This window comes from Gossypium raimondii, chromosome 5, assembly GCF_025698545.1.
Source record: "Gossypium raimondii isolate GPD5lz chromosome 5, ASM2569854v1, whole genome shotgun sequence".
Lineage (NCBI taxonomy): Eukaryota > Viridiplantae > Streptophyta > Magnoliopsida > Malvales > Malvaceae > Gossypium > Gossypium raimondii.
The window spans coordinates 49,958,038-49,982,032 of NC_068569.1; the positions used below are offsets into that span (position 1 = coordinate 49,958,038).

The following is a 23,995-nucleotide window of genomic DNA, read 5'->3' on the forward strand; positions in this document are numbered from 1 at the left end:
AATAAGGTTGAAATAATCTATTTGTCCTTATACTTTGATAAAATTGAGATTTAGTCCTTATACATAAAAGATTAAAAATTAAGTCTTCTTGTTTTATTTAAAATTTTAGTCCTATTGTTATTTTTTGTCAAAATTTGTCAACTTCACATATTAATTAGGTTTCCCTTATATGTTGTGGTATATGACTAACACAAAATAAACAAGTTCACAAGTTCGATAAAAATATCAAAGATGATAATAACTGGATTAAAATTTTAAATTGAAAAAGTAAGAGATTAAATTTATAAGTTTTAAAGTATAAAGAATGAACTTATTGAAATATTAGTAGTAAATTATATATCTACAACAAGATTGTAACCTCTTATATTATATTCTTGTATCGATTTTGCACCTTTCAGTAGAATATGATTTATTAAATTTAATATTTTATAGAATAATATGCTTTAAATTATTTTTTGTATCATTTATAAAAATTATAATAAACTTACAAAATGATTTAATGATATTTAATTATTAACAAAAAAATTATATCATATATATTCTGTATATATTAAGATTCGGAATCATTAATTATATATCTACACATTATAATAAATTCATCTTTCAAAATTTTCCTTATAATTAAAGCATAAATTATATTTATAATATTATAAATATATTATATCATAAATATTCTTTCAAATATTTTTTAATGTTTAATAATAAGTTAATTTATAAAATATTCTTTCAATAAAGTAACGTGATGAGATCATTAGGTGCTTGGATTTGGTGATGGGGGATGAAGAGAAAAGAGATGGAAGTGAAGAAAAATGTTGAGAAATGGAAAGGGTTAGCGAGGGAAGCCGCCATGAAAGGTGGTTCTATGGATATGAACCTTCAAGCTTTTGTGGATGATGTTACTCAAAGTTGTTGCAAGTAAATTTAAAAATGTTCTTTTAAATTATTTTTTGTTAAAAAATATTTTTTTATTTTTTTTATATGGCATGCCACATTATCATACTATCATGTGACAACTTCTGGTGATTTCTGTCCGTAACATTAGTTATATCAATGGTTAAATCGTTCAACTCACAGTTTTTGTTAAATGAAGAGGTCAATTGATTTTTTTGAAATCATTGAGTACTCAATTGGTGCACTCTTTTTCATAAACGCTAAATTGATTTTTTTAATTTGTTACTGTTGAGGGCTATAGCAATAAAAAAAATCGAGGTAAAATGAAAAAAATGTTAGAGCTAAATTTGTCATTTGCCTAAAATGTAAAACCAAAATTTTTTGAAAATGAAAAAAAAATGGAAAATCACAAATTCTGTCACTATTATTTGCTCAAAATTATAGTTTTGGTCACCAAACTTTTGAAGTAAATATATGGTCACCAATATTATCCATTTGTTAATTTGTAATAACTCACCTTAAAATTATACCCCTACATGAAAGGATTAAATGACATTGGGATACCATAAAACTTGTATCTTTTTTATTCATCTAATGCCATTTCAACCTTTTCATTTAAAAAATTGACATATCATTTCAAGATGAAAGTATTGGAAAGAAATACAAGATTCATGGTATCTTAAATTCATTTAATCTTTATCTCTCTCTAAGAAAGTTGATGTAACACATTAATGACATCATTTCAAACAAAGTTTCGGGTCAAATTGTTCATCTAGTCCTTGTAATTGTCTTTGGTGAATTTCAATATTATTCTTTTATTTTCTTTGGCTTAAATATACATTTACCCCTAATTTTATCACATTCTCCTTCATTGGTATATATGGTTTAGAAAATTTTACAAATATATTATTTTTAAGAAATTATAAGAAGATTACAAAATTTCAAAATAATATAAAAAGCTAAGAAAAACCTAGAAATTCAAAAAAAATCATGTTTTTACAAATTGGGAAATACCTAAATTTGTTTTCATCAATTAAGAAATTCAAAAAAAATTGTTGAGAAATATCTTTTTAGAAATATCATAATTGCATTTAAGACCTCATGATTATCTTTTATAATTTCAGGCTTATCAACTATTTTGAAAACAACAAAACGTCTTACACCAAAAAAAAAAAAAAAAAACCGTCGACATATCACTTTAGCATTGACTTACTTTTCTACTATTAGTCTTCTCCAACAAGTTAAATATTTCAATTTTAGCAACATTGACAGGTCTTTGGGTTAGGGTCAATCAAAACTCAATAGAAACAGATGATATAGGTTGAGTTGACTCGGTCAAGCCCATGTCCTTGATTGAGGGGCTTTTGGTAAATACATTACTGAGTTGGTAACTTGATTGAGAGTAACACAAATTCAATAAAACTTTTAAATATTAACTACAAATTTTATCACACATTTATGTGTATAAAAATCACAAATTTAGAATATAAAGATGTGTTTAAAAATAAATATTTTTACATATAAAATATATTTGTTCACCCACCTTGTGAGTATGATAAAACCACATATCTTGTAGAATTGTGATTATACTTTTGAGTATTGACTCAGTTTTCCACAATTGTGGGTCTCTAATTAAGCAAAATAATTTCAACATTTCTTCATCTTGCTTAATCCAAATGCATTTAGGATTTTCTTATATCATTGTTTCAAAAACGATTAAAAAAAAGTCTACGTTGAATTTGCTGTTTCACATTCAATTTTTGGAGAAGTAGAATTTTTGGAGAAATTATCATGTATTAATTTATTAATTTTTAAAGGGTCTTAATAGAATTTTTTTCCCATTTTGGTTGGGCCAATACCTTTGTCTACCTCTTTAAATTTGCTTCAACCCTAAACCCAATATTCGATTTGGATTAACAACAATATATAGGTTTGTATTTGTGGAAGTTTGACAAATAAAAATTTCTATTTTAGAGGTTTAAATTATAAATTTTTGAAAGTTTAAAATAAATTTGTATTTTTATTAACAAAATATAAAAGAAAAACATGTTTAGACAAGACAAGAAACCTTGGGATCATACGGGTGATTTTGATGATGTTAATGGTTATTTTGGTGGAGAGGGTGAAAAAGAAACAAATGATTCATTATATATAATATAATTATGAAATTCAAGCCATATATTGTATGTTTTATACATAAAAATTTCATGGGAGGTCCAAAAGTAATTAAATAACTTGTAGGCTTGCTGAATTTCTTTGAAAGGCCCAAAGACAATTTAACATTCACAAAATAATCTCTAAGTACTGTAAAGACAAATCAAATCCACAGCAGCATTAGAGTTGATTAAGCTAAGCATTGGCAAATATTACTTTGATTTTGCATGCAATATTGGCAAAACCCAATCTTACATTAGAAAAACAACATAATCCATGAAACATTGATAGCCCAATACAAATTTCATCGAGAAAAAAGTCTCTTTGTTTTGTAGAAGAAAAATTTAGAAGAAAATAAAGAGAAAGAGTTAGAAAATACTTGAAAATCGATAAAACTTATGTCATTGATTGTATAATTTATGATCACCCATAATAGACCTTGTACTTGACTTTTTGTTGAGGGAGATCGACTCTTTTAGGAGAAGTCTTTTGAATGTTGTTTGCTAGGCAATCGGTGCTGCCCTCAACAACTAATGGTAGTGTCCCTATGTCGGGATTTTATCCCTAGCCTCTGCGGAATAATCATTGAGGATATGTGCGTAGGGATTCAAACTACCAACCAATGCAGGTGTAGCCTTTACCTTGCAACCATCTCCATGAACCCATAGGGCTCTTAGCAGAATCAAGAGACAAAACCCTAACATGAGAACAATACCATTTGTTGAGGGCTTTGTTAATAGGGCCGTACACCCTAACATGAGAACAATATCATTTGTTGACGGCTTTGTTAATAGGGCCGTACCTAGGGGAGTTGGCAGGGGTCCCGACCCCCCTTAAAATTAAAAATTTTTCATTTAGGCCCTTTAAAATTTTTAAAATTTTAAATTAATAAACGTAAAATTATACTTTGGCCCCTCCCAAAATGATAAAACTTTGATTTAATCCTTTAAAAATTATAAAAGTATAGAATATTAATTTTGAAGAGAGCCTAGTACGTGAGAGCAAAAGAAAAAAATAGTTTATTAATTTTTACGAATACCGACATATTATATATATGATTAAAATTCCAGAATAGATTAAAGATGTTGAATTAAAGATAAAATTAAGTGTGAATTAATAACCACAAGTGTACTCATTACTCACCATCTCTGTTAAAAATGTTCGATGTTGTTTAGCAGCCTTTGTTTGATTTTCTTCAGCTCAACCACAACATCTTTCATATCTTTTCTTTCTTCTGGTAACTCAGCTGAACAATTCAAAGCCAACTCCATGATTGATGAAATACAATTTGCTTTAACAACAATATACTCATCCTCTCTTCTTAATAAATCAACATCTGCAATTTCTATCGCTCCTTTAGGCAATGATCTTTCCATCCAATGCCTTATAGTCTCTTCTTCAACAAACACATTATCAGTTGGCTTTTTCTTTGTGAAAGTTTCTATAAGTACGATCCCATAACTATAGACGTCAGATTTTATAGAAACAATTCCTGCTGATCCAAATTCTGCATTTCAAGTATAATTAGAACATCATTCATCCTCAATTATTTCTAAAATGCTTATTCAAATATATATCCACATACACATGAAACAAAAATATAAAATGCAAATTAGGAAAATAATCATACAAAAATAAAAAAGAATTCACCTGGTGCCATATACCCGATAGTTGCAAGAGTCATGGTTTGCTTCATTACTTCACCTTCTCCCAACAATTTGGAAACGCCAAAATCTCCAACATGTGCAACCATGTCTTCATCTAGTAAAATATTGCTTGGTTTTATGTCACAATGAATTATAGGTGTTGGATGTCCATTGTGGAGGTGTTCTATAGCTACCGCAACATCTATCATTATGTCGATCCTTTGTATGATATCAAGGAAACAATTTTCAGCATGTAAGCATTTCTCAAGGCTTCCATTAGACATGTAATCAAGCACTAAGGCTTTGAAGTCAACACTTGAGCAGCAAGTAATGACCTTCACAATATTACGATGAACTATATTACGCATAGCATCACATTCAATGTCAAAACTCCTAAATGCTCCCTCTGTTTGCAAATTGAAAACTTTTATTGCAACTTCCATTCCATCTGAAAGCCTCCCTTTATATACATATCCAAAACTCCCAGAACCAAGCATATTTCTTTCCTCAAATCCATTAGTTGCTCGTGAAAGTTCAGCATGTGAAATTCTTCTCGGTGTTTTCAAAGACAACAAATCATCTTTGATTGGTAGAGTTGTACTCCTTCTTTGGCATCTTCTATACATAATAGTTAAGACTATTAGTACTACGACAATACCAATTGTTGGTAAACCATACCTAAAAGTATGCAATATAATCATTTGGGAGTTTTTGTGGATGTCGTTTTTGCAAGGTGGGACTAGCAATCTAGGTGGACCACAAAGTGCATAATTCTTCATGAATGATGTGCTAGAAAAGTTTGAAAAATATCCTTTGCTGGGAATTTCCCCTTCAAGTCTATTGAAAGACACATTAAAATACTTTAGATATAAAAGCTTTTCCAAAGATTTGGGAATGACTCCAGAGAGATTGTTATTGCATAAATCCAAGAATTCCAAACTAATCAACCCATCAAATGATTTAGGGATATGACCATGTAGTATATTATTTGATAAATCTAATGAAACCAAAGTTTGAAGACCCCCAAATATGGATAAGATATCGCCCGTGAGAAGATTCCTTGATAAATTTAGTTTCAGTAGACTCCTCAAATTTCCAACATCAATAGCATGTGAATTGTGAAGATGGTTTGATGATAAATCTATTTCTAAGATATCTTTAAGATTCCACAAAGTTGAGGGTATTGCGAAACTCAATTTGTTGGAATCTAAGTAAAGATATCCCAAAGAAGTAATATTACCCAAACAAGAGGGTATGGATCCATGCAACTTATTCCACCCTAAATGCATCTTGTATAGTCTCTCCAAACCACAGAGGCTTTCTAAGATAGGCCCTCCTAATTTATTAGAGGAAAGACCTAGACTTTGGAGATTTCGCAGTCCTCCTATTGATGTTGGAATGAATCCACTTAATTTATTATAGCCAAGTTCTAAAAGAAATAGGTTGTTTAAGTTACCTATTTCCATAGGAATAATGCCTTGAAGCTCACAAATAGAGGCATAAAAGTATTGAAGGGATTTTGAAAGGTTCCCGATATAAGTAGGAAGAACGCCACTCAATGGATTTCGTGAAACCGCTATATTTCTCAAATGCCTGCAATTCGTCAAAGAAGAAAGAAAGCTCCACTCATGATCAGTAGCAGATCCTGTGATCAAATTATTGTCAAAGATTTCGAGCAATTCAAGGTGTTTTAAGCTACCAAGCATTTTAGGGATGGGGCCAGAGAATAAGTTATCTCCCAAGGCTAGAATCTTAAGCATGGAAGCATTGGAGATAGAGTTGGGATGTTTCCGCTAAGATTATTTCCCCACAATAAAAGAATCTCAAGCTTTGGAGCATTGGTGATGGGTGGTAAATTACCTGAAAAATAGCATCTTTTAGTATACATATTCATTGAATACCAAATTCACAAAATATATAATACATTAAAATAAAAACTGTAAAACTTTAAATCAATTAAGAATAAAATTTTGGCATGGAAAAATGTGATGAAATCAATTAGAAGGTTGAGACATAATAAGAAGTTTTGAGTAGTAATTAGTCCTTGTGATTTGTATAGACAAAACATATAATACACTAATAATTTTTAAAATATTGTAAAACTTGAAATAAAATAAAAATAAAAGTTTGGCATGAGAATGTGTATGATTTTTATCTATTGGGTTAATTATTTATTTTATTAAATTATACTGTAAAATTTAAAGATTATTATTTGCTCAAAATTTTGTATTTTTCATATATTTGAAATTTAATCTTTATATTTTTTATTTTCTGTGATTTAGTCTCTATTTTTGAATTTAAAATTTTAGGTTCATTTATTAAAACTGTTAAAAAGTTTTTGTGTTAGTATGGCATTTTGAAAAATAAAATAAACTTGATATTTATGTTTTTAATTATTCTAAATATTGTTTTACTATTTCAAGATAAATTATTTGTGTCTAGACTAATATTTTAAGAACTATTGTTGCATGTTTAATTATTCTAAAGAATTGTCGATTGAGTCTTAGCCTGACTGGCATGTGCATTGTTACCAATGTAGGAGAATGTGGGTTCAAGTATGCTGAATTGCGTTATTCTCCTATTTATGAATTGGGAAGTTGGTAAAGTACTAAATTTTGATATATTTTAATATATTAAAAATTTATTAAAATATTTTTATAAAATTGATTGCCCCATAATATACAATTTTAATATCAAATTTTATTTTTATTTTTAAAAATATTAGCGAATATATACTTTATTTCAAGTTACATAATTTTTACTAGTTTTTAACTCTCTTTTTTAATTTTTATCGTCTTTTATAATTTCTAATAATTTTAATAATTTTTACAATATTTAAAATTTCTAACAATTTTAATAATTTTATTATTTATTAAAATTTAAAAATTTTATTTTTAAAACAATTATATATTTATAATGTAGTTATTTTTATAATTTTATTTGAAATTTTAAAGATTGTTTTGGTTTTTTCTAGATGATGATGCCATCATGATGTCATCATATGCCACATGACAATTTATGGTTAGTTAAATTTTTAACGTCCAATGGACTAAACCAACAACACCTGATAATGTTAGAGACTACACTAGAAATGTTTGATAATATTAGGTACTAAAGTGGGCAACAATACATTAAGGACCAAAGTTAAGAAAAGAGAAGAAGCAATATGCTCTAGGGAATAAACTGTGCATTAAGCCATTAAATATATATATATATATATATATATATATATATAAATAAATGTATGGATTTTGAGAAACTTTTGAACTGATAATTATATAATCTTTGTTGTTTACCATATTATTGAATTTATTATTTTAAATATTTTTATTACTTTTAAGATTTATCATATGTATGGATAAGAATTTTGGTTTTACTAAAATATTTGGTTAAATAAATTCACTTCATAAGAAAATTTAGCATCCTTATAAATAACAATTTTGATTCTATTAAAAATTATTTTAAAAACACATAATAAAAATTTAAAATTTATATTGAATTACTTTATACTTAAATTATAATTAGAAACTTTATGATACACATACGTGTATGAGAACCACATATTTAGAACATAAATTTGTGTTTTAAAATAACTTATGATAAATAATGAAATGCATAATTTGAAACTATTTAATAATAACACATGGCATATCTACCATATTAAAATAAAAATAGATTAAACTGTAAGTAAAGCATAATTTAAACATATGAATACATCAAATTAAGAATACTAAATGAATACGTTATTTATGATGATGTTGTTGTCAATTCCTAAGTTGGTGTCGAGTTAATTTGTGACATCATAAAATTATGTGATAAATTTATGGTTTTATGTATTGATGTGGATTCAAATATATATCACCATAATTTTTAAAATAAAAACTAAAGTACCCTCAAATAATATAACGATATTAAAAACTAAAGTACCCTCAAATAATTTATTGTTTATTATTAGATTAAAATGATAAAATTATATGACATAAATAGAAGAAACAAATTGAACACAATGTTTTTGGAGTTAGGAAAAATTAAAGTGAAAAACATACCTTCTAATTTGTTGTTAAATAGATATATTTCTTGACGTAGTTGAATTAAAAATTCTTGATGGAATCGACACGCACACATAGTCAAAAATTGAAGTGAAAACATGCCAATTGGTATTTATAGTTTAGAAAATTTTACAAATATATTATTTTTAAGAAATTATAAGAAGATTACAAAATTCCAAAATAATATAAAAAGCTAAGAAAAACCTAGAAATTCAAAAAAAAAAATCATGTTTTTACAAATTGGGAAATACCTAAATTTGTGTTCATCAATTAAGAAATTAAAAAAAATTGTTGAGAAATATCTTTTTTAGAGATTCCTAGCTTTGAGAAGTTCTCTCCACCACTTCTCTTACGCTCCTTCCAGGATCTTGCTCTTTGTGTGTTGAAAACTCAAACGAACAAAAGATCAACCTACATCTTAAGGCAGGAAGGTCAGAGCTTTACTTTCCAGCCCGTCCGATACTTTGAAAGAAGAACAAAGAGTCTTTGCTAACATTTTTTTTTCTTTGTCATTTCTATGTTTCTTGTCAAATACAATGAAAGAAGAGCAAAGAAAACTGTTGGCTATTTATTTCCCAGTCATCCTGAAATTACTTGCCATAGGCATAGAATTTTCTAACCAATTTTCAAGCAATCTGACATGAATTCTCAATCACAATTAATTGAATTCAAGATATGTTTGGATGAGAACACAAATATTTCAATTTTAACACAAACCAATGTTTGGGATGATTTCATGATTATCTTTTATAATTTCAGGCTTATCAACTATTTTGAAAACAAGAAAACGTCTTACACCAAAAACTAAAAAATTAAAACGTCGACATTAAATTTGTTGGTATGCAATCAATTTTAAGATGGTTTTTGGAGTTATATATCACTTTAGCATTGACTTACTTTTCTACTCTTAGTCTTCTCAAATAAGTTAAATATTTCAATTTTAACAACATTGACAGGTCTTTGGGGTAGGGTCGAGCAAAACTCAATATAGGCTGAGTTGGCTCGGCCAAGTCGAGTCGACTTGTTCAAATTAGTTAAATTAGTAAATTTTAGGGTGCAATTAGAATTTTTTTGTTTTGAGATGCTAAGATTAAAAAATTTGAGTTGCTAAAACTAAAAAATTGTATTTAAAAAGGCATAAATTAAATTATTAAAATTTATTTTTTGAAAATATATTCTCACTACTTTCTAGCAGAATAACAATATGTGAAACTTATGTCTTGTGTTAATAGTTCTACCAGTACTATCTATTTATAGGGAGCGACATGAGAATCCTGGTTGAATTAGTAAAACATGAGTAATATTTATTTCATAGAAAACAATATTCTACCCTAAGTAGATCAAGTTGGATGATGCATGGATCGAAGCTCAATCTAGGAGAAAAAAAATAAAAGAATTTTCTTTGTAAAGAAAATCTGAGATTGTACTATTTTCGAAGTTATAAATAAAATTATATGCCAAATTTTCAAGTCAATTTTTGACTCGAATTTTGTATGTACAAATTTCTAATAAACTTGATGGGACATTCTTTGACTTTTATCTATTCTCTCAAAAAGTTAAAGTTCAAAGTTGCATTAAACTCAAAGAAGATAATCATTAGTAAACCAGCTCACAAGCCTGCTCAAGCTAATCCTATAACTCGTTTCACTCCATCATCAAACACCAATGTTCTTGCTTATCCTTGTGGAATTAAACAAAAGACAAGCTTTTAAGAGTTATTTGAACAGACAAAAGATTCAAATGTGTTGAGATGGAAAGTGACAATGCAATGTTTATTGAAACTATTCGTAATGGGTTGGCTACAATAAGTAGTGTTGCTGAAGTAAGACGAACTCACGATTGGTGTTCCAAAAATTGGGAAGTCAAATTTTGACATATTCAGTAGAATGCCAATAAAGTTGTTGATCGCATAGCTAAGGCAGATGGAGGCGTAATTGAGCAGCTAGTTATCTTGAAAATCCTCCGCATTATGTGAGATGATGGCTTGAAGAAGATATTAGACAATCGTTGGTGAATGATGATAATTTTCATTTGGACTGATGCTCGCTTAATTTTCTAAGCTTATGTTCAACCAAAAAAAAAATTAAATACGTCTAAATTATCATAGAGTTAACATTTAGTGTATAAAAAAATAGTGTATAACTTTTTTCCAATTTCAGTTTAGTTCCACAAATATCGACGATGAACCTTAAAAGCAGACATGAAAATTACAAAAGCAAAAAAAAAAAAAAACCACATCTATTATCAAACTAGCAATCCATGTCTAAACTTAAATTAACAAAATTTGTCACGCAACTCGATACACTATTTTATAATATATATATATATATTAGATTTATTCTTGATGCACATATTTTATTATAGTTAAAAATTAAAATATATGATTTATTGAGTTTTAGTTGAGTTAATATTGGTATTATATCAATGTAGGAAAACTTGAGTTCAATCGCACCTAAATACATTTTATCCTCCAACTTAACAGTTGGGAAAATGTTATTAATAATTAAATTATACCAATTTTACAATATCTAAAAGCATTTATAAACATATTCATATTGATGGGCTCTTTCATTATTAAACTTTTTTTCACTCACAAGTAAAAGTACTTGTGGAGAGGATCATGTAAATAATAAACTGAATAATTTTAAACGTCTCATCATTGCCAACATGAAATAATAGAAAAGAAGCCATTTTATGAAATTTACAATTCCAACTGTGAATAAAATATAAATTTTATGAATGTGGACAAGCAATTTATTTAACTTTTTTTAAAGTAATTTTCTTTGTTTCCTAACCACCATGAAATTACTTGTCACAATTCATCTTTTTAAATGAGAAACATTTTCCACAATTTGCCATCACTTTAACATACACTAACTTTCCTATGATTAGTCCTTGGTTTGCCTTGGGTGCAATCTTCCAACTAGCCTTATCCTTGGTTTTACTTTCCAACAATTATTGTATCCTCCTCATTACTTTTACTTACCGACGGATGAAAAATTCACTGATCAAATTAATTCAAAGATTTTTTTTTTCTAAATCATGTGAATTCACGAGTTTTATTTTCTTTAAGAAATATTTTTGTGGATATTAGGAGATACTGAAAATTATTTTACTATGAAATTCTAATAAAACTGGAAAATAAGTGATTTATTTAAAGGGATCACAATTAAACATTAGATTTTTAATTTTTAATTTTAAATTTTTTGACAATTGCGTAATTAATAAGGTACTAATTTTGAGCGTTGTAGGAGTGCTATAACCTTCCCTATGCATAATCAACTCTTAAATCCACTTTTATCTTTACAATTATAACAAACTTACAAAATGATTTAATGATATTTAATTAGTGACGGGTAAAAAATTATATCATATAAATTCCGAATAATTAATTATATATCTACATTTTATAACCAATGCATCTTTCAAAATTATTTCCTTATAATTAAAGCAAAAATTATATTTATAAAATTCTAAATATATTATAATTCTTGTAAATATATATATTTACATATATAAGTCCAAAATGTAATAGAGTTAACATTTATTGTATAAAAATGTCTTGAAAATTATTTTTTTTCAATTTCAAAAGAACTATTCCATTTATAAAACCATAAAACTTTAAAAATATAAACTCTATTAAATAAAAATAATAATATTTTAAACAATAAATATTGACTTTATTTTAAATTGACATTATCTAAATTTTTTAATATATATCGCTAAGCTTTACATTAATATACATGATTTATTTGTTCGTTATTATTATTATTATTATTATTATTATTATTATTATTATTTCTATGATTATTATATTATAGTTATCGGACTACAATCATAACCATGTCTATTATCATTCGATAAAAAAAAAATTAAGTGTTGAGTATAATGACAAGGCACATTACACTCTTAAGGGGAGATCAAGGTTTGGACAAAGGAAGAATATGATTCAAATTTTGGAGACAACATTCTTGAAATGAACAACCACAAATCCCAATTATGAACCATAAAACGAGCATGAAAAGTACCCAAAAAACACATTTATTATCAAAATAGTAATCCATCTAAGGATTAAATTAACAAAATTCACCATCCAACCGTGTAGACTATTATAAATATATATACTATATTTATTCTTCATGCAAATGTTTATTATATTTAAAATTAAAATATATGGTTGATTGAGTTTTAGTTGAGTTAATATTGATATTATTGTCGATGCAAAAGAACATGAGTTCAATCATGTTTATATCGTTTTATACTCAAATTTAGGAGTTGGAGAGGATTCTCAATAGTTAAATTATATCAGTTTTGTCTATTTAAAATGATTTATAAATAATATAAATAGAACATTTTAAAAAATACATATTCATATTGATTGGCTTTTTCATTATTAGACTTTCTTCCCCATAGGTAAAAGTATTTATCGACTTCAAATTTTGGGTTTTAAATAAGGGTTTTTCAGATTTTTTTTTTAACATTTGTGTGAGTTTTTGCCAAATTTTATATTTTCGGAACGCATAACTAAGTTGATTTTTAATTAGTTTTCAAACGAGTCAATGTAATTCCTCAAAAATCTAGTCAAATCGTTTAGGCTGGGTTTGGGGGTGTTACACTAACGTTACTAAAGTTAATCTTAATCTATTTAGTCTAGATCTAAACATTAATATTCTCTTCCAAGAAAAATCAAGATTATCAAATTATTACAACTGTGTAGCCAGACAATCATATTAAATAAGCATAAAACTTAACAAATAATTAGCGAAGATTGAAACAATCAAAGAAAAAATAAATAAATTAACTAAGAAATAAGGATCCATTATTGTTTCAAGAAAACAGAGTTTAGTTCATATTGAGTTGAGAAAACCAAAAGGAGATTCAAAACAAACTTGTGATAAGGGGAACAATGTCAATAGATCATATTCAAGTTGTTCGACTCGAGAAAGAAAGTTTCAGATCTGACCTGAAAAGAAGAAACCAAACATATTTAGGAAAACAAGAAAAAAACAAAGAAAAAAACTAAAATGAGAAATTTAAGAATAAATAAGAAATATTAAAAATAATAAAGAAATTATAGAATAAAAAGTGGCAAATGGAATGAATAAATGATGGATATAAATAAAAGATGGATATGACATATAGATGAATAAGTGTCTGATAACTCTTGGAAAAAGTTATATTTCATGCCTTTACACCTGGCTAATTGCTTGTACTTAAGTATATTTTGTTGCTTTTTAAGACATTTTATTGAGCATTTTTAATATTGTATTAGGACTTAGACTGATTTGGGATTAGGTGTTTTTAATTGCTTGTGGTGGAGTTTTTTGTGTGTTGGTATGGCAGGAACAGTTTTTAGAACGAGGAAATAAATGAGTGAAGTTTTGTTAGGGCAAAAGTGCATACAGTTTGCCTACAAGGATGCCGTGGCAATGCCGGGAAGACCAAGTTCATATTTTTTGTGCAACAGTCCCAGTTCAAATTCAAACTTGTATGAGATAAATCCCCCTAAAAGAGGAGAAGATAATTACATTGATGTTAGTTGACCCTAGCCTAATCTATCTATTAAAGCCAATGAAAGGGATCTCACAAATGGTAGAAAAAAGTGAGAGAGATCCTTAGGGGTGAATAAGGGTTTGGCTGGGCAAAGGAAAAGAAGTCAAAGGCAATCATTCTTAGCCTTCACAGGACGTTGTGTTGCCAAAGTGTGGACTGGGCAAGTGAAAGCTGTTTCCCAAAGTTCTTCTATTATTTCCATTAGTGTTCCTTTGAAAGATTGAATTGAAGTAGTTGAACACAATGTCGGATAATATTTTGCTTTGAAATTTTATTTCCCAGCTTATGAGCTAAATCTCATAGGGTTGGGATTACTTCCGATGAAACCTTAAATTTTTTTATGGATGCAATATATATCTAATTTACATTACTGTTTCATTTGATTGTTCTTATTTCTTAATTAAAATACAAATGATCTCTAGACATAGAGGACTATTAGCATACTTATAAACTGATTATAATTCTAAAAGGGTTGGATTAAAATTAAATGAAATGAGCAAGTATTTGATAGACACTTTTAGCCAACTCTAGACACAGAGTCAAGATCATATAGAAGGAACCCATGCAAGATATCTGAAAAGCCTTTAGACACAGGCAAGGCAACTTGAGGTTTTTCTCTCACAAGAGGCAGACCATTTTAGAACTCTTTTGTGTTGTAAAATAGATACGATTTTGCCAAGGCATTATTGACAATAAGGGTTGATTCTGGGTAATCCCGACCTTCCAAATCCACATCGTATATCCTTCATTCTTTTCCATAGTATCTTTGCCACAACATTATTAGTTATTTATTTGTTCATTTACATAATCTTCCCATAATAATTCTCATAATTGCCATTGCATTTCTACTCTCGGTTTGCCATAGCATTACAAATATTCATTAATTCCACATATTGATTACATCATTACTCTACTCATTGCCATTGCATATATATCATTGACTTTGTCATAGCATTAATTGTATTTTATTATAATAACTTGATCAATTTTGTGCCTCAATCCGGTCATCGTGGGAACGATACTCACTCATCACTTTATTACTTGATTCAATGTGTATACTTGCACAAATCACATATCATTTCACATGCAACAGTGTCCAATTGAACCCTTTAAGATATAAACTCGAACAAACTCAATTAATGGCTTTAATCAACCCACCAAGAAATAATCATTGGAAAATTGAAGGATGAAGAATGAATTCCCTTGACTCCTTGAAGAAAATTTAGAAGAAAACTGATTCTAAAAATTACAAGAAACAATCTTGCACAAAGAAACTAACCTTGAGAGTTGGAAATTTTAGTAACGAACAAAAACAATTGTGTCTTTAATGAACATGAAGGGGCCTTTACATAGGCTAGATAAGTACATCCAAATAAAATTGTCAAGTATCTTGAAACTTTAATTAATGTAAGCAAGAAGTAATTTTAAACTAAAATAGTCATAATTTCCGTAATAATCCCGTCCAAAAATTCTGCTCACATAGTCATCATTAAAACAGTCATCATTTGAGCTCTTGAACTCAAAATTGAGTGAATAAAAGTGTGTTTGAAAGTTAAGTGATAGATCTTAGAACTCCATGAAGTCATTGCAAGTTAACTGATTTTCCAAACTGGAAAATTGACAGCTTCGGTGAATGGAATTTAATAAAGTTCACCCCATCTGCTCATGTATAAACTTGCAGTGGTAAAAAGTAAAAAGAAATAATCTATAGAGAAAATAGTTGAAGAATTTATTATAATTTATTCAATTTATGACAATTTATTCAGACCTTTTTTTCTTCTAGCCTTTGCAAGCTTGAAGTTTCCATTGGTGTGTGAGAGTTGTTCCTTACCCTCTAAGTTATATTTTTTTTTCTTTTCCTTCTTTTTCTTTCTCTTCGATCTCGTCACATAAGGGTGTTCAAACAACTGATTCAGTTAATACCCGAACAAAGCTATCATTAATTGAAATTTTGAAACCCTTAATCGTTAATGAAACCAATTTTTTGTTGAAACCTATTAACCGACCGAATTGATTTAGGTTAATTCGTGTGGTTAACCAGAATTTATACATTATTTTTTTTGTTCAAACAATTTTAAAATAAAGAACAATCCATGACAACTTTTTCCTTGTTTTTATTCAAAATTATTAAAAGAACTAAAAATAACATAATAACAACACTAAATTAAAAACATAATAGCATTCATTACATTACAAATCCTTTTTTTTTTTTACTTTTGTTGACTTTTTAGTTTAATTTTAGTTTTTTTTCAAATATTTTTAGTTTTCATATTTTTATTAAGCTTATTATAAGAAAATTTATAAATCCATTAGTTTTTATATATTAGGTTTGTATAATGTATTGGACCTATCTCTATAATATATTTTTATTGATTTCGGTTAATCAATTAATTGGTTAATTAGTCTATTTCAAATGAAACTAATCGATAAACAAAATCTTCAAAAACATTTAACCAACTCCCAACCAAATTAGATTCATTGATCGGCTGCTTAATCAAAATAATCATATGGTAAAATGGCATATTTTTGGAATGGTTTTTTGGCATTATTGGTATAGGTTTAAGTTATGATCTTGAGATGTTGAGTTGAATTAAGTTTGCTATGTATATTGTGATGCCTTTATTGGCATATTGGTTAGATATTAAAGGATGGTTGATTTGGTATGTTTTTGAAATGGTTGTTGGTATGTTTGATCTAAGTTGATTAAATGAACTTGTAATGTTGAATGGTATAATATTTGTTGGTACATTAGTTAGTCTTATAGGTTGATGGAATTGATATGTTTTAAATGTGTTTTAAATGTGTTTTGATTATTTAAATGTTTGTGGAAATGGAGTGTCTTGGTGTACAAGATTTGAAATTGAAATGGCTTGATTTAGAAGCAACTTATGTTGTACACCGCCTGGGACACGGGTTGTCACATGGTTGTGTGTCATTATTGTTTTAGGTACAGGTTTCACACAATCTAAGACTCGGCTCACGACATAGTGTGTATCACAAGTCAATATGTAACACGGTTTGGTACATGGCCTGCGACATGACCGTGTGTCCAGACTTCAAATGTCCACACGGTCTGGGCTATGTCACATGGCTTGGCCACATGGCCGTGTGACCCTTGTTTTCAAGTTTTCCAAAATTTTCTATTTTATTTCAAATTGATCCTAGAATATTCTCAAACTGTTTTTAGGGCTGTAGGTTCGAATTAAGGCCCATAAGTGTATGTTTGCTATAATTAAGTTGTGTTAATTAATGTTATTAATTAAATGGCATGAATATTTTAGTGTAAGTTAAATGTTTTAATTTGTACTATAATGCTGCGTAACTCTAATCTGGTGATGGAGACAGGTTTGGGGTGTTGCAATTTTGGACTGTAAATTTATTTTGGGGCTTTGTTCTTTGGTTCTTGCAATGTTTGTTGGATTTTAGTGTTTTAACATTAAACTGCAAAATTGTATGATTTAACAAACTAAAAATTAGGTTTTCAAAATTAAAACTTTGGAAGTTTCTGTTGCAAAGATTAAGTAATCACTTAAGTGTTTTCCTATAAATAATTAAATGGTTTTTAACAAATGTTTTCCTTAGTTTTGGAAATGATCTGCCAACATTCGTACTTTTAAAACACATGATTTCAAATTCAAATTCTTGGTTTTAAATAAGGGTTTTCAAACTTTGATTTTTTTTTAACATTTGTGAGAGGTTTTTGCCAAATTTTATGTTTTCAGAACGGGTAACTAAGTTGATTTTTAATTAGTTTTTCAAACGAGTCAGTGTAATACCTCAAAAATCCAGTCATAGCGTCTAGGTTGGGTTTGGGTTGTTACACCGACGTTACTAAAGTTAATCTGAATCTATTTAGTCTAAATCTAAACTTTAATATTCTCTTCCAAGAAAAATCAAGATTATCAAATTATTACAACTTGGTAGGCAGACAATCATATTAAATATGCATAAAAGTTAATAAATAATTAGCGAAGATTGAAATAATCAAATAAAATAAATTAATTAACTAAGAAGTATCCATTATTGTATCATGAAAATAGAGTTTAGTTCATATTAAGTTGAGAAAACCAAAAGGGAGATTCAGAACAAACTTGTGATAAGGGAACAATGTCAATAGATCATATTCATGTTGTTCGACTCAAGAAAGAAATATTCGAATCTAACCTGAAAAAAAGAAACCAAATAGATTTAGAAAAACAATAAAAACAAAGAAAAGAACTAAAATGAGAAATTTAAGAATAAATAATGAATATTAAAAATAATAAAGAAATAAAGAAATTATAGAATAAATAATGGAAGATGGAATCAATAAACGACGGATATGACATATAGATGGATAAGTGTCTGATAATTCTTGAAAAGAGTTATATTTCATACCTTTAGACCTAACTAATTGCTTGTACTTAAGTACGTTTTGTTGCATTTTAAGACATTTTAGTTAGTATTTGTAATATTGCATTAGGACTTAGATTGTGTTGTAATTAGGTGTTTTTAATCACTTGTGGTGGAGTTTTTGGTGTGTTGGTATGGCAGGAACATTATTTAGAACTAGAAAATAAATGAGTGAAGTTTTGTCAGCGCAAAAGTATAGATAGTTTGCCAACACGTATGTCGTGGCAATGCCGGGAAGACCAAGTCAACATTTTTTTGCGCAACAGTCCCAGTTCAAATTCAAACTTGTACTAGATAAATCTCCTTAAAAGAGGAGAAGATAATCACAAGTTGTTAGCTGACCCTAGCCTATTCTATCTATAAAAGCCAATGAAGGGGATCTCACAAATGGCAAAAAAAAGTGGGAGAAATCCTTAGGTGTGAATAATGGTTCAGCTACACAAAGGAAAGGAAGTCAAAAGCAATCCTTTTTAGCCATCACAAGACGTGCTGTCGAAGTGTGGACTAGACAAGTGAAAGTTGTTTCCCAAAGTTCTTTTGTTATTTTCATCAGTGTTCCTTCAAAATATTGAAGTAGTTGAACACAATGTTGGATAATATTTTGGTTTGGAATTTTAATTCCAAGCCCATGAGCTAAATCTCATAGGGTTGGGATTACTTTTGATGAAACCTTAAACTGTTTTTATAGATGCAGTATATATCTAATTTACTTTATTGTTTCATTTTATTGTTCTTATTTCTTAATTAAAATGCAAATGATCTCTAGACATAGAAGACTATTCGCATACTTATAAATTGATTCTAATTCTGAAAGGGTTGGATTGGTTGGATTAAAATTAAATGAAATGAGCAAGCATTCGATGGACACTTGTAGTAGACTCTAGACATAGAGTCATGCCCATACAGAAGGAACCCATGCAAGATATCTAAAAAGCCTTTAGACATAGGCAAGGTAACTTGAGGTTTTGCTCTCACGAGAGGCAGTCCATTTTAGTACTCTTTTGTGCTTCAAAGTAGATACGATTTTGCCAAGGCATTATTGACAATAATGGTCGATTATAGGTAGTCCCAACCCTCCAAATCCACATCGTATATCATTTATTCTTTGCCATAGTATATTTGCCACATCATTATTAGTTATTTATTTGTTCATTTACAAAATATTTCCATTGTAATTCTCATAATTGTCATTACATTTCTACTCTTGATTTGCCACAACATTACTAGTTATTTATTAATTCCACATGTTGCTTACATCATTGCTCTACTAATTGCCACTGTATATTTACCATTGACTTTGTCATAGCATTAATCGTATTTTATTATAATAACTTGACCAATTTTGTGCCTCAATCTGATCCTCATGGGAATGATACTCACTCATCACTTTATTTGTAACACCCCAAACCCGGCCTAGACATTATGGCCGAATCTGGCGATGTCACTTGGAAAAGAATTTGAAGACCAGATTGTCAAGTTTAAAAACCATTACAGTAAGTTAGTTTTTATTTAATTTGAGAAAAAAACTAGTTGATTTGCTTTAAAACTTGTCTCTTAGCGGACGCTTTTGTAACCAATTAATTTAGGGAAAATCGTTTCTATTTACCAAAAAACTTAGTTTTTAGGAAAAAATCGTGTTTTGTGGAGTTGTAGTTTTTTTTAAAAACCCCATAAAAATAGTATAAAGTCCCAAATTTAAAACCAATCAGTCCATAGTCCAGAAGATACATCAAAAACTCAAAATAAGTAATAAATTCTAGGCATTAACGAAAAACAACCTAAAATTTACGTGTGGCCACCATCGAGTCCTCTGCTGCACCGATCCGTCAAGTCTAGGGCTTACATATACAAATTAAATAGAGAAAGGGTGAGTTGTCGCAAACTCAGTGTTTAATCCCCACAGAAAACATGCATATAGATAATTAAAAGAATTTAGTTAGATACAGTCTGGGGCCTGTGCCCATCACAGAATCGGTTTGGGCCTTAGCCTATTCAGATATAGTCTTTGAAATACATTAGGGCCTTGACCCATATCAGATATAGAATGCAGATACAGTAAATCAGAATCTTACCCACTAGCCTCTTCACACCATCTCCATCCAACCTTACACACCATGTGGGGATTAAATCAACAAACCCATCCCTACACACCATGCTGTACCGAAATGCGGCACATAATCAGAAGGTTGCAGCTGGGCTACCAGATAACATAAGTCATGCTTGGTATAGAAATCAGACAGACAGATCACACATATAAGGGTCTAAGTAAAGCTTATCCACCCTATAATAGGTCCACAGTCAACTTGGGCGACCCGTGCAAAATTACAGAACTTTTTGGAAAAATGAGCTCACACGCCTATGTGGCCTACTCGTCCCAAATTGGCCTTGACCACGTGACACATTTTTAAGGTAACCCGTGCTAGTTAATTATTCATATATGTTTTCACTATTTACCAATATGTTCCTTTAAAGTTGTCTACTTGAGTCACTGTTACTAAATTATTTATATCTTGAGGTACAGGATTTCAAATAAAGATCCACTTGATGTCTTTGAAACTAGATTCAAATACCTTTCTACTATAAAATTTTTATAATTTTTGGTTGAGCTAACAAGTATAGTAAAATCTTCAAACCTTCCCCTGTTCTATTGTCTGACAACTTCAACCCTTCTTTGCTAAGAATTAATTATCTCTTAGTACAAGATTTGGATAATGTTTATATTTGTTTCTATTGAAAATAGACTCGTTAATAATTTAAAAATGTAAATTTTAAACCCCTAATTAATTTTCTCCAATTTTTGATGATTTTTCAAAGTCAGAACAAGGGAACCTGAATTCATTCTCATCTTGTCTCACGAAGTTTATTATACCTCACGATTTACAATTTCATTACTTACATCGTTTCTTCTATGAGAAACTAGACTCAATAAGATTTAATTCCATATTTTTTTCATCCTCTAATTCGATTTCCACAATTTATGGCAATTTTTCAAAGTTAACCTACTGCTGTTGTCCAAACAGCAAGCAATTTTAGCTTTTCACCGAATCCTTTTTTTTTTGCATTTCGGGTACACACCTGGTTTTGTTTGTTGCTAAAACAGTCCCCGAGCACTCTAAAGCCACTAATGATAACCCTCTATTTAAATATTGTTAAGACGAGAACACTGAATTCACTAGTCTGAGCCTCCCCCTATGCCCAAATCACATAGAAAATACGTTACCACTTTAGTCGCTAAAAGATTCATGATAGAAACGAAGAGAAACACTTACTGAAACTAAGCGAGCACTAACCTTGTGTGAAAATGAAGGAAAATAAATGGATTAGGGAAAAATCAAGAAGAAGAAAAAGAAGAGAAAGATGGAAAAACTTAGAGAATTTTAGCAAGAGGAGAGGGAGAAGAATAAACGGCAAATAAAATCCTAATAACTCCCAAAATCGCTTAATCTTCTCCCCTAATTCCCACTACACATCCATTACTCATAATCCCCCTATTACATAACTCTATCCAAAATCTGAGCAAAAAAAAACATAATACCCTTGTCTACATAAGGATTCAAACACAAGACCTCTACTATAATAACACACCATTTAACCAGTAGACTAGTAGGCCCATTCTAATGTAATTTACCCAACAATCAAATAAAAGCCTACTCAACAAAAGTAAGGCCTAATTCATTCAAAATACCAAAATTTTCCCAAGCAAAAGCTTGAACTTGGGACCTCCAAACACTCCCAGAACACATAACTACTAAGCTAAAAGATATTTGTGTCATATTTTCACAATAATGAAATTAGAAATTTTGGGGCGTTACATTATTACTTGATTCAACTCTTGCACAAATCGCATATCATTTCACACATGACAGTGCTCAATTGAACCCTTTAAGATATGAAATCGAGCAAACTCAATTAATGGCTTTAATCAACCCACCAAGAAATAATCATTGGCAAATTGAAGGATGATGAATGAATTCCCATGACTCCTTAAAAAATTTGATAAGAAAACTACTTTTAAAAATCACAATAAAAAAATCTTGCACAAAGAAACTAACTCTCAGAGTTGGTAATTTTAGTAATAAACAAAACAATTGCGTCTCTAATGAACATGAAGGGCCTTTACATAGGCTAGATAAGTACATCCAAATAAAATTGTCAAGTATCTTGAAACTTTAATTAATGTAAGCAAGAAGTAATTTTAAACTAAAATAGTCATAATTTCCGTAATAATCCCGTCCAAAAATTCTGCTCACATAGTCATCATTAAAACTGTCATCATTTGAGCTCTTGAACTCAAAATTGAGTGAATAAAAGTGCGTTTCGAAGTTAAGTGATAGATCTTAGAACTCTATGTAGACATATCAATCGAAAAATGTCTGGATCCCATCCAAAAAGTCACCGCAAGTTAACTAATTTTTCAAGATTAAAATTTGGCAGCTTCGGTGAATGGAATTTAATAAAGTTCACTCCATCCATTCATGTATCAACTTGCATTGGTAACAAGTAAAAAGAAAAAAATCTGTAGAGAAAATAGTTGAAGAATTTATGATAATTTATTCAGATCTCCTTTTCTTCTAGTCTTTGCAAGCTTGAAGTTTCACTTGGTGTGAGAGAGTTGTTCCTTACCCTCTAAGTGATTTTTTTCTTTTCCTTTCTCTTCGATCTCGTCACCTATGGGTGTTCAAACAATTGATTCAGTTAATACCTGAACAATACTATCATTAACTGAAATTTTGAAACCCTTAATCGTTAATCAGACCAATTTTTTTAAACTATTAGCCAGCCGGATTGATTTCGGTTAATTTGAGCGGTTAACCAGAAATTATACATCGTTTATTTTTGTTCAAACAATTTTAAAACAAAGAACAATCCATGACAATTGTTTCCTTGTTTTTTATTGAAAAAATTAAAAGAATTAAAAAAATAACATAATAACAACACTAAATTAAAAACATAATAGCATTCATTACATTACAAAGCATATATATATATATATATATATATTTACTTTTCTTCACTTTTAGTTTAATTTTATTTTTTTCAAATATTTTTAGTTTTCATATTTTGTTAAGCTTATTATAAGAAAACTTATAAATCCATTAGTTTTTATATATTTGGTTTGTATAATGTATTGGACTTATCTCTAATATATTTGGCCTATAATATACTTTTATTGATTTCGGTTAATTAGTTGATTTCAAACTAAACTAATTGGAAAATAAAATCTTCAAAAACCTTTAACCAACTCCCAACTAAATTAGATTTGATTGCTTAATCAAATTAATTAGGTTTGATAAACTAATTCGTTAAAAC

At 28.8% G+C, this 23,995-nt stretch overlaps 1 protein-coding gene across 1 annotated transcript; it reads right to left on the reverse strand.

The window, feature by feature from the left end:
- Window positions 1-3,261: 3,261 nt before the first annotated feature.
- LOC105766332 (receptor kinase-like protein Xa21) lies at window positions 3,262-6,396 on the reverse strand. Its single transcript, XM_052630017.1, has 3 exons — window positions 6,391-6,396; window positions 4,696-6,284; window positions 3,262-4,552 (listed from the first exon to the last, which is right to left on the reverse strand). Exons 2-3 carry the CDS (start codon window positions 6,155-6,157, stop codon window positions 4,197-4,199), a joined length of 1,818 nt encoding a protein of 605 aa, XP_052485977.1. The 5' UTR covers window positions 6,158-6,284; window positions 6,391-6,396; the 3' UTR covers window positions 3,262-4,196.
- Window positions 6,397-23,995: the final 17,599 nt, after the last annotated feature.